This window comes from Cadophora gregata, assembly GCF_030347475.1.
Source record: "Cadophora gregata isolate MNR1 chromosome Unknown scaffold_18, whole genome shotgun sequence".
In the NCBI taxonomy this organism is placed as follows: domain Eukaryota; kingdom Fungi; phylum Ascomycota; class Leotiomycetes; order Helotiales; family Ploettnerulaceae; genus Cadophora; species Cadophora gregata.
The window spans coordinates 242,286-255,508 of NW_026695941.1; the positions used below are offsets into that span (position 1 = coordinate 242,286).

The 13,223-nt window shown below is 47.3% G+C and overlaps 7 protein-coding genes across 7 annotated transcripts; 4 read left to right on the forward strand and 3 right to left on the reverse strand.

Moving 5' to 3' along the window:
- Positions 1-1,036: 1,036 nt before the first annotated feature.
- On the forward strand, positions 1,037-3,343 carry ERG6_2 (Delta(24)-sterol C-methyltransferase; the record flags this gene model as incomplete). The annotated part of the gene is made up of 5 exons (XM_058499951.1): positions 1,037-1,363; positions 1,435-1,469; positions 1,553-1,874; positions 1,965-2,099; positions 2,256-3,343. 5 exons carry the CDS (start codon positions 1,037-1,039, stop codon positions 2,694-2,696), a joined length of 1,260 nt encoding a protein of 419 aa, XP_058349785.1. The 3' UTR covers positions 2,697-3,343.
- A 1,211-nt stretch (positions 3,344-4,554) lies between these two features.
- On the reverse strand, positions 4,555-5,420 carry ONS95_006489 (uncharacterized protein; the record flags this gene model as incomplete). Its single annotated transcript, XM_058499952.1, has 3 exons — positions 4,555-4,788; positions 4,866-5,086; positions 5,141-5,420. The coding sequence occupies 3 exons, from the start codon at positions 5,418-5,420 to the stop codon at positions 4,555-4,557; spliced, it is 735 nt and encodes a 244-aa protein (XP_058349786.1).
- Positions 5,421-5,781: 361 nt separating this feature from the next.
- Positions 5,782-6,965, forward strand: ONS95_006490 (uncharacterized protein). Its single transcript, XM_058499953.1, has 4 exons — positions 5,782-6,188; positions 6,339-6,421; positions 6,485-6,615; positions 6,674-6,965. Exons 1-4 carry the CDS (start codon positions 5,989-5,991, stop codon positions 6,950-6,952), a joined length of 693 nt encoding a protein of 230 aa, XP_058349787.1. The 5' UTR covers positions 5,782-5,988; the 3' UTR covers positions 6,953-6,965.
- A 1,284-nt stretch (positions 6,966-8,249) lies between these two features.
- ONS95_006491 (uncharacterized protein) lies at positions 8,250-9,107 on the reverse strand (the record flags this gene model as incomplete). The annotated part of the gene is made up of 2 exons (XM_058499954.1): positions 8,250-8,881; positions 8,927-9,107. 2 exons carry the CDS (start codon positions 9,105-9,107, stop codon positions 8,250-8,252), a joined length of 813 nt encoding a protein of 270 aa, XP_058349788.1.
- Positions 9,108-9,537: 430 nt separating this feature from the next.
- ONS95_006492 (uncharacterized protein) lies at positions 9,538-10,170 on the reverse strand (the record flags this gene model as incomplete). Its single annotated transcript, XM_058499955.1, has 1 exon — positions 9,538-10,170. The coding sequence occupies one exon, from the start codon at positions 10,168-10,170 to the stop codon at positions 9,538-9,540; it is 633 nt and encodes a 210-aa protein (XP_058349789.1).
- Positions 10,171-11,129: 959 nt separating this feature from the next.
- ONS95_006493 (uncharacterized protein) lies at positions 11,130-11,907 on the forward strand (the record flags this gene model as incomplete). The annotated part of the gene is made up of 3 exons (XM_058499956.1): positions 11,130-11,191; positions 11,249-11,634; positions 11,699-11,907. The coding sequence occupies 3 exons, from the start codon at positions 11,130-11,132 to the stop codon at positions 11,905-11,907; spliced, it is 657 nt and encodes a 218-aa protein (XP_058349790.1).
- A 560-nt stretch (positions 11,908-12,467) lies between these two features.
- On the forward strand, positions 12,468-12,842 carry ONS95_006494 (uncharacterized protein; the record flags this gene model as incomplete). The annotated part of the gene is made up of 1 exon (XM_058499957.1): positions 12,468-12,842. The coding sequence occupies one exon, from the start codon at positions 12,468-12,470 to the stop codon at positions 12,840-12,842; it is 375 nt and encodes a 124-aa protein (XP_058349791.1).
- Between the last annotated feature and the right edge of the window lie 381 nt (positions 12,843-13,223).

Consider the following 13,223-nt stretch of genomic DNA (forward strand, 5'->3'; position numbering starts at 1 on the left):
CGGTTGTGCCTCCCGGTCAAGTGCTTTACTTAATGTCTGACCCGATGACTTTTAGGTTCTGCTGATCGTCTCTTAAGTGATCAGACGAACCATCATTTCTGACCTAACAATGCTATCAGAAAACAATATGAGAGCAGTAAAGAAGAGAACACCAGATAATCACAAGACAGACAAAGATGGATGGTGTGTTGCAGAAGGCAATGTGCCTTTTTCGTCCTGCGTCGATTTACACCTCTTTCTCATCCTATCGTGCTTTTGATCCTTCGTTTTGGGGCGCTCTCAATACAAATAACTTCCAGGACCTCCATTTTTATCGATATGAGACTCCAAATTTGCGTCGCTCAAGCTCTTCCTCGCTCGGCTGAGCTTGGTGCTGGTGTCGCCGTTGCAGTTTTGCCGTCATTCTCTCGTCTTTGCTCGACTTTGCTTGGTCGATGCACCGCTCGTCATTTTGTTTTTCCTCATTTGATAGCAGCCGAGTTGAATCTACTGCAAGAAATAAGTAAGCCTGTCTCTGTGCCTGCACCAATTTTAGAAGAAGGAGCCAGCGAGTGTAGAACATGTCCTTTAGACATTTGTCCCTCGGCATCATTCACCACCATTCATCCTCTTCGTCACGATAAGCTCTCAAAGGCTGTTCTCTTATCACCGAAATTTCTCGAACACGAACACGAACACGCCATGTGACTTGGCAAGATTGTATACAAGATACCCAGCTGTACCCTTTCATTGTGCAGTGCACAACTACCAACCTCTCCTCGCTTTCTGATTCGACAGCGTATTCGGGTTCGGAAATGTGGGGCTCGCTAGGGACCAAAACATCAGCTTTCGGTTAGCATGAGGGTCCAACTTCGTTCTTCGCTATGAGAGTGATATGAGAATCGAATTTTGGCGGGATATAAGCATATCTGAACCAATAGGAAGGGGATTGGAGTTTCTGCCATGTGAGGCGTATTCGGAATGAGCGGACGCCAGTCTGCGGGCCGCAAGAAGCTGCTGTCAGCTTGGAACTTGGAGCTCGAAGCTCTGCAACTCCATGACAGCATATAAACAAACGTCATATCTCACATTCTTCCCTTTCCTCCTGTATAGCTACATCATACATTATCACAATCATCTACTCCCTTCAACCACTCTCCATTCCCAGACTCGCCATTTCAACATGTCTGAATTCCTCATGAAAGAAGACCACGAGCGCGATGCCGCCTTCAGCAAAGCCATGCACGGAAAATCCGTCGAGGAGGAATCGGCTTTCATGGCTATGCTGAAGAAAGATTCTGGTTCTCAGAGTGCTGCTGCAGATGCTTATTTCAAGCATTGGGATAATAAAGATGCCAAGGTTGAGACGGAGAAGGATCGCTCGGTAAGTAGAGATTCTTCCATCACTTTCGCATGTTGCTATTGTAACGTATGATTGCTGACTATTGACTACAGGAACGCAAAGAAGATTATGCCAACCTGACTAGAAAGTAAGCACTTCTCACTGCCTCTTCGTCTCCTCCCATTTGGTAATTGGAAATACCAAGAACTTCACTAACACCCTCCCCTCCAGTTACTACGACCTAGCCACCGGCCTCTATGAAGAAGCCTGGGGCCAATCTTTCCACTTCTGCCGCTTCGCCGCCAACGAGCCCTTCCACCAAGCCATCGCTCGACATGAACACTACCTCGCAGCACGCATTGGTCTTAAAAGCGGCATGAAAGTCCTCGATGTAGGTTGTGGAGTTGGTGGACCGGCAAGAGAGATTGCCAGGTTTGCAGACTGCCATGTTACGGGTCTGAATATCAATGATTATCAGATTCAGAGAGCGAAGAGAGCGGCGGGGATTTGTGGGATGGCGCATCAGCTGGAGTTTGTGAAGGGGGATTTTATGGTATGTTCTGTGCTGCCGTACTTTGAAAGGAACTGAGACTTCGACATATGAGCAAGCGAGAATAAGCAGCTGACAAAATCTTATTCATAGCAAATGCCCTTTCCAGATAACAGCTTCGACGCAATCTACGCCATTGAAGCTACAGTCCACGCGCCTAGCCTCGAAGGCGTCTACAGCGAGATCTTCCGCGTCCTCAAACCCGGCGGCATCTTCGGAGTCTACGAAGTGAGTTCTCGTCCTCATTCCATCTCCCCCTTAATCCCACCTACTTTCTCTACGATATACGAAATCTTCAGCAATGCCTCATCTCCATCACTTGTCCTTCGCACCTCCCCTATCATAGCCCATTGAGTCACGACTAACACCACCCTCTTCTCCCAGTGGCTCATGACCGAAAAATACGATCCCACCAACGCCCACCACCGCACCATCCGCCTCGACATTGAACAAGGCGACGGCATCGCCAACATGGTCTCCATCCGCACCGCCCACGCCGCCCTCAACAGCGCCGGTTTCCACCTCCTCCACTCCGAAGACCTGTCTACCCGCCCCGACGCCACACCCTGGTACTACCCTCTCGCGGGAGATTTCCGGTATCTAGGCAGCGTGTGGGATTTTTTCACGATATTGAGGATGACGAGGGTGGTGAGGGGGGTGGTGGAGGGCTTGCTTAGGGTGGGGGAGAGGGTGGGTGCGGTGCCGGGGGGGAGTGCGAGGACGGCAGCGAGTTTGGCGATGGCGGCTGATGCATTGGTACTGGGTGCCAGGGAGGGGTTGTTTACGCCGATGTATTTGATGGTTGCGAGGAAGCCGGAAGAGTGAAGAACGGTGAAGTGGGCGTGAGTGTCGGGCGAGATAGCAGAGGGAATGACTCTAGGTCTAAGTGGTGGAGAAATGGGGTGAGATTTAATGATAGGAATGGTTGTCAAGAGAGCTGCCAAAAAGAGCAATGGGAAGAAAGAATAGAGCGATAGAGAGATGGATTACTGAGTAGGTACTGATAGGCATTGAAATCAGCGGTAAAGTCCCGACGCTACACTCTACATACCAATCTGATGTCTGGCTTCACACCAGACACTACTAATAGAAGAATTGGCTCCAGCGTACATCCAGAACAAGGCCATGACGGATTACTTCAGAATGCACAGAGAAAGGCGACGGAGAGCAAAAAGTTCCTACTTGTATTGAAACCTGTCTAGAGAATGGGAGGCACAGCAGCTTTGTGTCAAGCCTTTCCAAGCTCATCTTGAAGGCGAATGGCTAAAAATTGGGAAACTTCAGACAAAGAATCCACGACATCATCTTGTCGTAATTGTGGATCAAGTGTCAGCAGAACCGAGCTTTGGAAGTGATGGAAAAGCCGCAAATATTTCAAGACACATTCGATACTCTTGTGTAGTATCTACATCTTTGGCGAGATTTAGCAGATTAAATATGATCTTATTTCCTTGCCCTTCACTCCCCATGCCTAAACGGAATGTCCATCTCCAGGCGTGCTAGGGCGACATGGTGAAGAGCTGATTCGTTTGTAAATTCTGCTACATATAGATACGCAATATATTAAATCCTCACCAACAATGACAGGCAACAATTCCGAAATAATTCGTTCCAGTCAACGTTGATACCGGATCCGACATTCGGCCAGGCCGGCAATATCTTTACCCCTTGACCCCTCGATTAGTGCAATCAACCCCGCAGCGCCTAGCTGAAGAATGTCGTGAGCAGCCTAAGACAACCTTATTTTGATCTTCAGAATCCCTTCAAGCTCATCCTTTCTGATTCCAACTACTGTACTCTCATATGAAAGTATATCACCGACGAGTTCTCCCAATCAAACCGTTATCGCACCCATCAAGACGAATCCCACCCTGTATACTAACCCTTGGACTTTTCCAACCTTCACCTCACACCAAACCCATAACAACTACACCACCAAGAACAATGCGCCTCCCATACGTCGACCCTAGCACTATCACCTCCCCTACCTCTAAAGCTATCGTCTCCCGTGTCGAAGCCCGCCGCTCCCCGCGACCCCTCCAAGCCCTCGACCTTACCCTCCTGCACTCTCCACCTATCGCCGACGGCTGGAACAGCTTCCTCGGTGCTATCCGCACCCAAACTTCCTTACCTGACGACATCCGCGAGATAGCTATCTGCCGCGTGGCGGTCATCAATGAGGCGTGGTACGAGTGGTCGCACCATGCGCCGCTGGCGAAGGCCGGGGGCGTAAGTGATGCTGGGTTGAAGGTTTTAGGGAAGAAGGAGTTTGGTGGGGTGGGAGAGGAGGAGAAGGGTGTGTTGAATGAGCAACAGTGGGCGGTTGTGAGGTATACGGATGCGATGACGAGGGATGTGAGAGTTGGGGAGGAAGTTTTTGGGGAGTTGAAGAGGTTGTTTAGTGAGCAGGAGGTGGTGGAGATTACGGCTACGGTACCAGGAGCTTCTATGAAAGTTTCGATATTAGAGATCAGATTTGCTGACAAATGGCTTTGCAGGTTGCTTGTTATAACTGCGTTAGCAGGTTTTTGGTTGCTTTGGATGGTATGTCTTTCCCTTCCCGCGTGATATACACAATTACTGATTTTGGGGTAGTGGGTGAGAGGAATGGGACTAAAGGTCCCGAAATTGCTGACCATTGATTTGCTTGTACATACAAAGTCATTATCCGGATATCCTGATCCTACTTCATCAGTCTCCTCCGTACATCGTCGTTATTCGCTTTCATGAATGATGTCACTTCATCCGGGCTCCTACACAGATGTTCCACCTCCCAGCCCACACCAGTGTTCTCCAGCGTGAGATCCGCGGAGCAAAGGATGCTTTGGCGCAGATAGTCAAAGCAATGCCCAACGTGCCCTCCATATGCATCCTCCTCACTTATTTCCAGGGAGTAGAAAAAGCGACGAATCGTCCCCTGTACCCAAACTCATGTTAGAACACAAACCCGATTTTCCAGTACGATTGACTCAAGCACATGAATGGTCGACTTACCAGACAATGCAACTGGTGATACATCGCGACTGGGTAGAGGTCATACCCTGGGATGTCACTTTGGATCTCTGATGGGAACAGTTTATGACGTTGAGGGTCGGCAATGTATACCTTCCCTATGTCCATATTGTTTGTCAAGTTCTGCCATGAGCTTGCTGCGTTAAGTGCACGAGCGGCGAATTTGGGGTCTTCGATAAAGATTGTGGTTGTTTTCGTTTCCACTTCTCCTGATCAGTGCTCTAGCACCGAAAAGTGACAGAAAGCAGAACACTTACGCAGAGGTGGAATGCTAGCTTCCCGGACAATGGAGATATTGATGAACCCGAATGATACCAAGGCCAGCACTGTGAGATTGCAGAGAACCACCACTGCGCACAAGAGGATCTCCACCCCTTGAAGGACTTCCACCATGCCACTGTTCAACATTGCTTTGCGCTTCTTCTTTGGCCATGGGATCCCATCATCGACCAAGTGACTTAAATTGTCGGATTCATTTTTGATTGGCTCGTACGAGGTTTTGACATTTTGACGTGCCCACCGGGCTAGATATCTCATTTTCAATATTAATGGTCTATCACAAGATGTATTGAGCTGAGTATGTGCGTTGTTCTTAGACAAAGGTTCTTCCAAGTGTACTGTGCCTAGGACAACGACACGGCAGGACAAATTTGATTAAGATGGTAGATCGCAGCCCATACCGCGAGACTTGGTCCTGCTCTATCGGGCAGTGTTAATTCTGATCCAAATTTACAATCACATGTTTAGCACAGATTCGTGAAAGCGTTGCAGTTGAATCTTTCATTGATGTTGCTGCCGCTGTGGTTGTTGGCGGTACAGCCGCGTGGCGCGTCTCACCGAGCTGGTCACATTACTTGTATCCGCGCCGCCCACAAAGTTGCAGCAGTTCATCCGCTCTTACCAGACTTCCGAAAATGGCTTGTTTCCATCGAAGACTCGCGGCGGGATATTATGCGGCAACTTGTGTTTTCAAGTTTCCTCTCGATTCACCAGCCATCCATGGGCTTGATGACGAAGCTTTGAGGCATCATTTTCAAAGTTTCAACGTGTTCTCTGGGGCTGTCCATACTTGTAACTTCTGATCTCAAGCAACCTTAGAATTTTTATGATATCTTCCAATCACGAAATGGCTGCTAAGGTGGAAGATACTGACTCAGAGAGGCTGTTGAACGACGCATCGTCAACAGCTTCAGAGCTTGAATTTATGGACAGTATCGATCGAAAGACACTGAGAAGAATCAAGTCTCGCTACCCCATCTTCGGTGTCATCATGATGTTTCTGCTCATTTCTTCTAACGTGGCTTGGTATGTATCAATGAAATGGCATAAAAGTCCCAACAGCAGCAGCGAAACCTCTCCAGACGCCGACTACTGTAAGTAGCAGACATGATTGAGGTCATTATACAGCTGATAAGTTCAAGTTGGATCTCCTGCAACTGTTCTCACACCTTTCAGTCACGAGTGGACAGGACTCTTGGAGCAGGAGTCTGACGGAACACGCTATCGAGATGAGGAATGGGGGACGAACCTGTTCCCAGGTGAGTTCTGTGAAGCATTCAAGGCTTGGCTTCAGCCAAAGTGATTGCTGATGCCATGACCAGATAACGGCGGCGTGGTTGCGCTGTCGAGAGACTTCGCCCGAGAGCACGATCTGCCCGATGCCGCAGTCACACCAGAAGATCCTTCAAAAATGATATATCTCGTAGCCGGATACCATCAGCTACACTGCTTGGTCAGTCATAGCTTCTTCAAGCTCTTTTGTACTTTGTGACTTTCCTGACAGCACTCAGTCTGTGATTCGAGACTCGATCTACTACTTGAATGGAACTATGCCGGTCTGGCCCGACCCTGGTGGATTTATCTGGGACCACATTCTGCATTGTGTGGAGGCTGTTCGGCAGGGGCTTACATGCTTTCTGGATCCAACTCTCATCAATCTTGATGAAAAGTGGCCAGGGATTCCTAATGGACAGAAGCATGTTTGTCGAAATAGAGACGCGATGTACCAGTGGAGTACAGAACACGGACATGCAATCCCTGTTGATCCACGTTCTGGAGGGAAGAAATAGTTGGAATCTAAATACAAAATTTAAAATTCATACTATTTCCTATCATGAAATTGATGCATAAGTTCCTAATTACAAAAACCTTTGTTCTGAATCCAATCGGCTTAAGTATAACCTAGACCCATATCAAGCCGCCATTCTATCAAACATCTCATAAAGCACCTCGTGGTCATTGCACGTCCTTATATCCTCCGCCCCATTGATAAATGGTGATGTACCGTTGTATATGTGTTGTCCTTCTATTTGACTATCCGCTTTACACAATACCATCTGCAGCTGTCAATATAAATTTTGTGTATGGCAGACTGGATCACAGTTTACCTGGCGGAGATAATAAAGGCAGTGTGGCCAGTGTTTTGATTCAGACCAATCAAATGCAATATGTCTACCTTCCAAGGCATCTTGTAATGCAATACGAAATGAAGCTATGCAGTGAAGCTGATGGAACCTATCCAATATCAGTTACAGCATAATCTTCGAGAATTTGCCGCGATTCTAGTGCTGATGAAGATGGTAACTCACATGCTTATGGCTCCATATTCCTTCACTTTTCCGTCTTCATCTCTGGAAAGTGCAATTACACCCGCCTTCTGGATACCCTTTTCTTCCCAAAGGAAATCATATGCATGGTCCAGTGTCATGAAGTCCTTGTCGTTACCATACGCCATTTGTAGCCCTCCGGGGCTGCTTGATACTGACATTGAACCAGTGGAGAACAAATGCCAACCCAAAAAGCAGGATTGGAGGATGAGAAGCGCCAAGGTAAGTGATTGAGCAGTTATAAATATCTTCGGCTGTCGGATTTTTCTCACAGAAGGAGGTTCAGAAGGCAACAGTTCTTGGTCCACGGTCTCGAAGGAATCTCGCTCCAACGGCCCACTTTTGAAGGGGTGAAGCGACATCCTTGGTTATCAAACGAAGGATTCTGTGATTTGGATGAATAACGTGAGTCGTACAATGTACTCGTTAGAAATTGGTTGAGAGTCTAGCTGTGTGATGTAGCGAAGACGAAAAGTTGCAGGGTGAAAACAAAGTATCCTGCGGCGGGCCGCTTTGAGTTCTTGGGGAGGTTACCCGAATGTGGTAAGCAAAATTTCACTCCTGGTAGCGATTCCTTCAATCGAGATCCTCATCAGAAGTATTTCGGCCAATTGGAAGAGGCGAGGAAATGGTTGTCACAGTCTAAATTCTCGCCGTTTTCACGTGTCGTTCTGGGATTCCACAAATCTCTTTGGAATTACATATCTGAATTACTATGGTCTGGGTCTGTTTGATAATATCTCAACACAGCTATGTACACTTATCCATCAGTCTGAGACAGAATTCTCAACAGATCCGTGCTCATCGAAAGGGTTTCCTGCCCCTCTGGCTTCTTGATATCAAAAATATCTGCCATAACCGTCTTGTGATCCTCGGTCCACTTGGTGACCCCATCAAAATCTCCGCACTTCCGATTGACCATGAAGTCTGGATGTGGGTGGTCATAAATATCGTACCATGCGTAGGGAACGAAGTCTGTATTTGCGTCGCACATGAGAGACTGCAAAAGTATGTAAATACAGTGATCCGTGTGGGACTTGTGGAGATCGGTAGCATTGCCGTCAGGAAACTTGTCTTTCCAGTAGTAGTCAAAGTAGACGTCCTTCCGAATCCTATTGAGGCAGTGTATTTTGTGCTTAACATCGACTAAGACTGGGTACGCATCATCACCGAAGCCTAGGCTTGGAGGAAACTTGACAGCAACGTCGATGTCTTTGCCTGCCGCTTTCAAATCCTTCGAGGTGGCCCAAGCAAGGTTGTCTTGATTCAACCGATTCCATGCATCGTCCGTTGATGGTGAGGGTGGCTGCCGATAAATATCTCCGTTGTTTTCGACATCCCCTCGCAAGGTCTTGATATCACTTGAGAGATCAAGTGACTTGATTATAGGAGCTGCCGACATTAACTCAATTCTGGAAAATCTGTTTCATCACTCACATTCGACATTGAGCATCCTCCATGCTGCCTTTTGGTCTGTTTGCAGTCCGACAAAACTTAGCGTGGACCATACAAACATTGATAGAGATACACAAAATAAGGCAATATTCAGACATATTATTGATACTCTTCGAGGTTTTCTGTCGCCCAAGGGGCTGTAAGAGATGTCCTCGCCGAGCATGATGATCGAAAGAGAAAGAGAAATCGAATCTTTCGAGGCAAAAGTAAATTTTGTAAAATAGGTTGAGGAATGGGACACTGACACAAATGACACAGCGGGATTTGGAAGTCGTATGTCACTACTCATGATAAGATACCATGACATGGGCGCTGTTTCCATCAGTTGGATCCTCCAGGTCTAGCCGCGCGGTGTTGATTCTGGAGGAGAAAGGTAAGCGAGGTGCCAAGGAAGCCAGCCAGCAGAACACGTATTATCTCGAGATATAACGAGTGAAGCACATCTCTGCGAGCATGTTTAATTCGAATGCTAGAAGGAAAACTAATGCCATTGATTGTTTATTCTAACTTCAACATGTCACTATCGTCTGGACCTTGAAGCATTTCCTAAGCCTTTCCTTTGATCAGTGATCGTTAAGTTCAGGATTCATTGTCTACGCTCCTACTCTTTGACACAAAGGATAGATAACTCTCGCTGCAGTGACAACATCTTTCCAGCCCGTTTTATGATCAAGCAGTACACCTTGACAGTGAAGAGTATGATTGTATGCCCTCAAATGCTCATCTATCCATCCTCTCTCATATGCTCTGTGCATCTGTCGCCACATGAATGTACAGTGCACCACGTGAAAATTCCAAGTGACCCATAGATTGCTGTCTCCAGCCTCCGCAATGTCTCTGGTAATTGTCTGGTTCCCTTTCCCAAAGACCTCGGTGTAAAATGACCACGGCTGATAGGCGGAGAATTCGGAGACAAGAGGCTTGTCGAAACATTCAGGTGTTTGCCAAGCGAAAGATATCAGGTCAAAAGAGCAATTGCGGCTTCGAGCAGTAGCTGGATCCTCTCCGCACGATGGCCAGCTCTGTGTTTGAGGATGTTCCCTGCTGGCAGGAAATTTTGCAGCAAAAACAAGCATAAAGATCATGATCGTGCTGCTGATGACGGTGTACTTCAGGATAGCCAATGTCTGAGCCGATACCCTCGCTCTTCCGTGCGCAGGCGAGGTTGGTTGCGATGACTCCTCCTGTGACACAGCAAGATACGTCTTGGGTCGAGCAAACAGCATGATGTCTTGGAACATGCAGAACATCTACTGCTTCCTAATCTTGAAAAGTTAATGAGCGGAGCAAAGCAACTGAGGAGCACAGGTCTGAGGAAAGGATACACACTCTATTTCTCATGGATTTTCAGCCTGTAGCGAGCAACAAACCGCGCCGCGAGACTGGCTTCAAACCTGTAGCAAACATCAAATCTATGATTTTGATCAGGCTTCGACAATATGGATTAAGGTAGACACAGTGATTCCGTTAGCCTGAACTCGTCGAGTGACTTTTCGTTGGGTGGTGAGATATCGCGGCACCAAGAGTGGATTGGGCTGCATCCAACCAAGACAAATCTAGATCAAGGCTTGAATTTAGCCAGTTGATTCGTAGGTGAGGAAGCGCTCAAGTGATTCAACCTCATCCCGCGCGGTGAGGTCCATCTGTTGGTATAGCGAGGTTCGGTTTTCGAACGAGGGACGCCCGCCAAGTCCAGGCTTTCTTCGATAGCTGAGGTAGGTGGTGAATATTGAAAACCACAAATCAGAATTCAAAGCTCTTCATCATAACCTCAGACGCTGATACACACTTATCACCCACCTTCTGAGATGCCAGGTCACCGAAGCATTGTTTCGTTTTCTACCCTGCTTTTTGCAACAAGCTCGACAGTGTTTCTGCTTCTGCAGCTGATATCAATTTCGAAGCTCCATGAGAATTTTTCTCAAACAACGTGCAAAGGACCATCAGTTAGGAGAGAATGGAGAAGTCTTCGGCAAACGGAGCAACAGGCTTACCTTAATGCTGTTCTTTGCTTAACTAAGACGAAATCTACCCTCAGAGAAAGAGGGACACTCTTTGATGATTTTGCCTTAGTTCATATGCAAGTCGGTTCTCATTGTACGTTGACTTCTGCCTTTATGTTGCAATTTAGTTGAACTAAAGTTTTGTAGCACATTTCTCCGCTCCATTCTTTCCATGGCATCGAATGTTTTTGCACATCTTCGAGTATAATCTGAGGAATCGGTGCCAGTTCGAAGGAAGTCTCCCGTGAGCGCATCTATAATCTTGATCAGAGTTTAGACACAGCTGCTCATGGCATTGCAGATATTGGGACTGGACTTTAGACTGGAAAGATCTCGCAGCATCGCCGATATGGGATGATACTTTTGGCTTCGGTGGGGACGGAAATGTATCAAGCACTAGTCCGTTCGGAGATGGATCACACTGTGTTACTACTGGACCATTCGGTGGACTTAAACTTCTATATGCAAACGGCACTGTCTCGCCACACTGTCTCTCGCGCGGATTCACCTATTACGAAACTGGAAAGAAAGGAGCAATATCTGGGGAACACCTCCGACCCGAAGACATTGAAGGATTGATGCAGGAGCGGCATTATAATGGGTTTCGCAATATGACCGAGTATCTACTCCACAATGCTCTACACTGGGGCCTACATGGGGACTTTAGTCAATGGTCTTCAGCGAATGGTTAGTTTCTGATATAGCCAGAAATGGGATCACACAACAACTGACTTGAAATGACTTCACACAGATCCTATATTCTACCTCCATCATGCTCAATTGGATAGATTATGGTGGTTTTGGCAACAGCAAAGACCAGAACGCCTTACTGAGTACTTCGGCTCCACAACTAGCAGTGCAAACTTGTTCGATAGCCTATCATTCATGGATCTATGGAAAGATGTAGAAGTGGGAGAAGCGGTTAGAGCGGACGGTAATCTACTTTGCTACAGCTATTAGATGAAAACGGTACTCCATTTTGATATTAGTTTCAGACACCACTCGATAATCAATGATCAATGCTCATGATTTCTCTGTTCCTTTCTATCGCAATACACCGCGGGAGGTGCGAACTCAAGCAAATTGGTGGCATCCTCAAATCACTCCCAACCTCACCGATCCTTACAGCAACCATAAAAAGCGACTGGGTTAAATCCGAGGCTGTTTGAGTGACCACTACGAGCCAATGAGATTATGAACCGCCCCATCATGCTCGATGAACTCTGGTGGTGCCGCTGATGCAGCCGCTTAGCGAGCAGAAACTGGACTCTTGACCTTTCCGCGCGGTCAATAACTTTACGAACCGCCATAGTTGAGGCAGCGTAGGCTGTATCGATGTTCTGGACCAAGTTCTCTTCGAGCTGACTTTGTTTGTACTTAATCTAGACTCAGCACTCTTCGATTTGGTCAAGTTCTCCCCAAACCGAGTCCATCCGCAATCATCCATACTTCGGACTCCCCAAAGTCCTACAAATAACCAACTCTCGATTCTGTCAACCAAAAACCTCATATCGCCCAAAATGCTCTTTCTCAAAACCCTTGCTGTCGTTGCTATGGCGGTCGGCCTAGCGGTCTCCGGCCCTGCACCGGGACCTGCACCAGCACCAGTTCCCGAAGCCGCACCAGAACCAGCTCCAAATGCATCGCCTATTGCGATTGCAGAACCGGATCCTCGTGCAGAGCCAATCACGGAGGAAAACCTGGTGTACGTGCTTGTTCCTGTTGCTCGGGATGGAGACACGGTTGTTAGTGCAAGGGAGGTCAGAAAACGCGAGGTGGTTGCATATGATCTTGCGCTGCGTGATGAGGAAGCAATTGCGTATAACCCGGCATACAGCTACACATATGTCTTGGTGTATACGTATGTGCTTGTGTATGTTTATAGCGGACTTTAAGCTGGAACATTCCGGGGCGATGTGCAGATACACAGGCTGAACAATCAATTGGTGGAATTCTCTTTTGAAATTATTGCGGAGCCAGAGAAACCGGGACGCAAAGCAGGCAACACATCGAGCGGGAGTCGAGATAGGATGTTTATTGCGGTTTTTTCCACTTTCGTTTTGAGACGTCTCATTTGGTCACGATGCGTTCTTTAGCACACAGAGCAAGTATTTAGCAAGCACCTACTCAAGTTGGATGGATTCATCTTCAGCCTTCCTACAATTGAGTATCTTTAACACTGCTAGGTAAGTGGTGATAGATATTCTAGCTGTATGTGTAAAGGCGTTTGCTATTACGAGTAGTCATGAAGCAACAATTGACTCGCGAAGGCTTTT

Coding starts and splice junctions, on each gene's coding strand:
- ONS95_006490 (XM_058499953.1), top strand. CDS start 5,989: ATGATATCTTCCAATCACGAAATGGCTGCTAAGGTGGAAGATACTGAC. Junction 6,422..6,484: donor GGGGACGAACCTGTTCCCAG/GTGAGTTCTGTG, acceptor TGCCATGACCAG/ATAACGGCGGCGTGGTTGCG. Junction 6,616..6,673: donor ACCATCAGCTACACTGCTTG/GTCAGTCATAGC, acceptor GACAGCACTCAG/TCTGTGATTCGAGACTCGAT.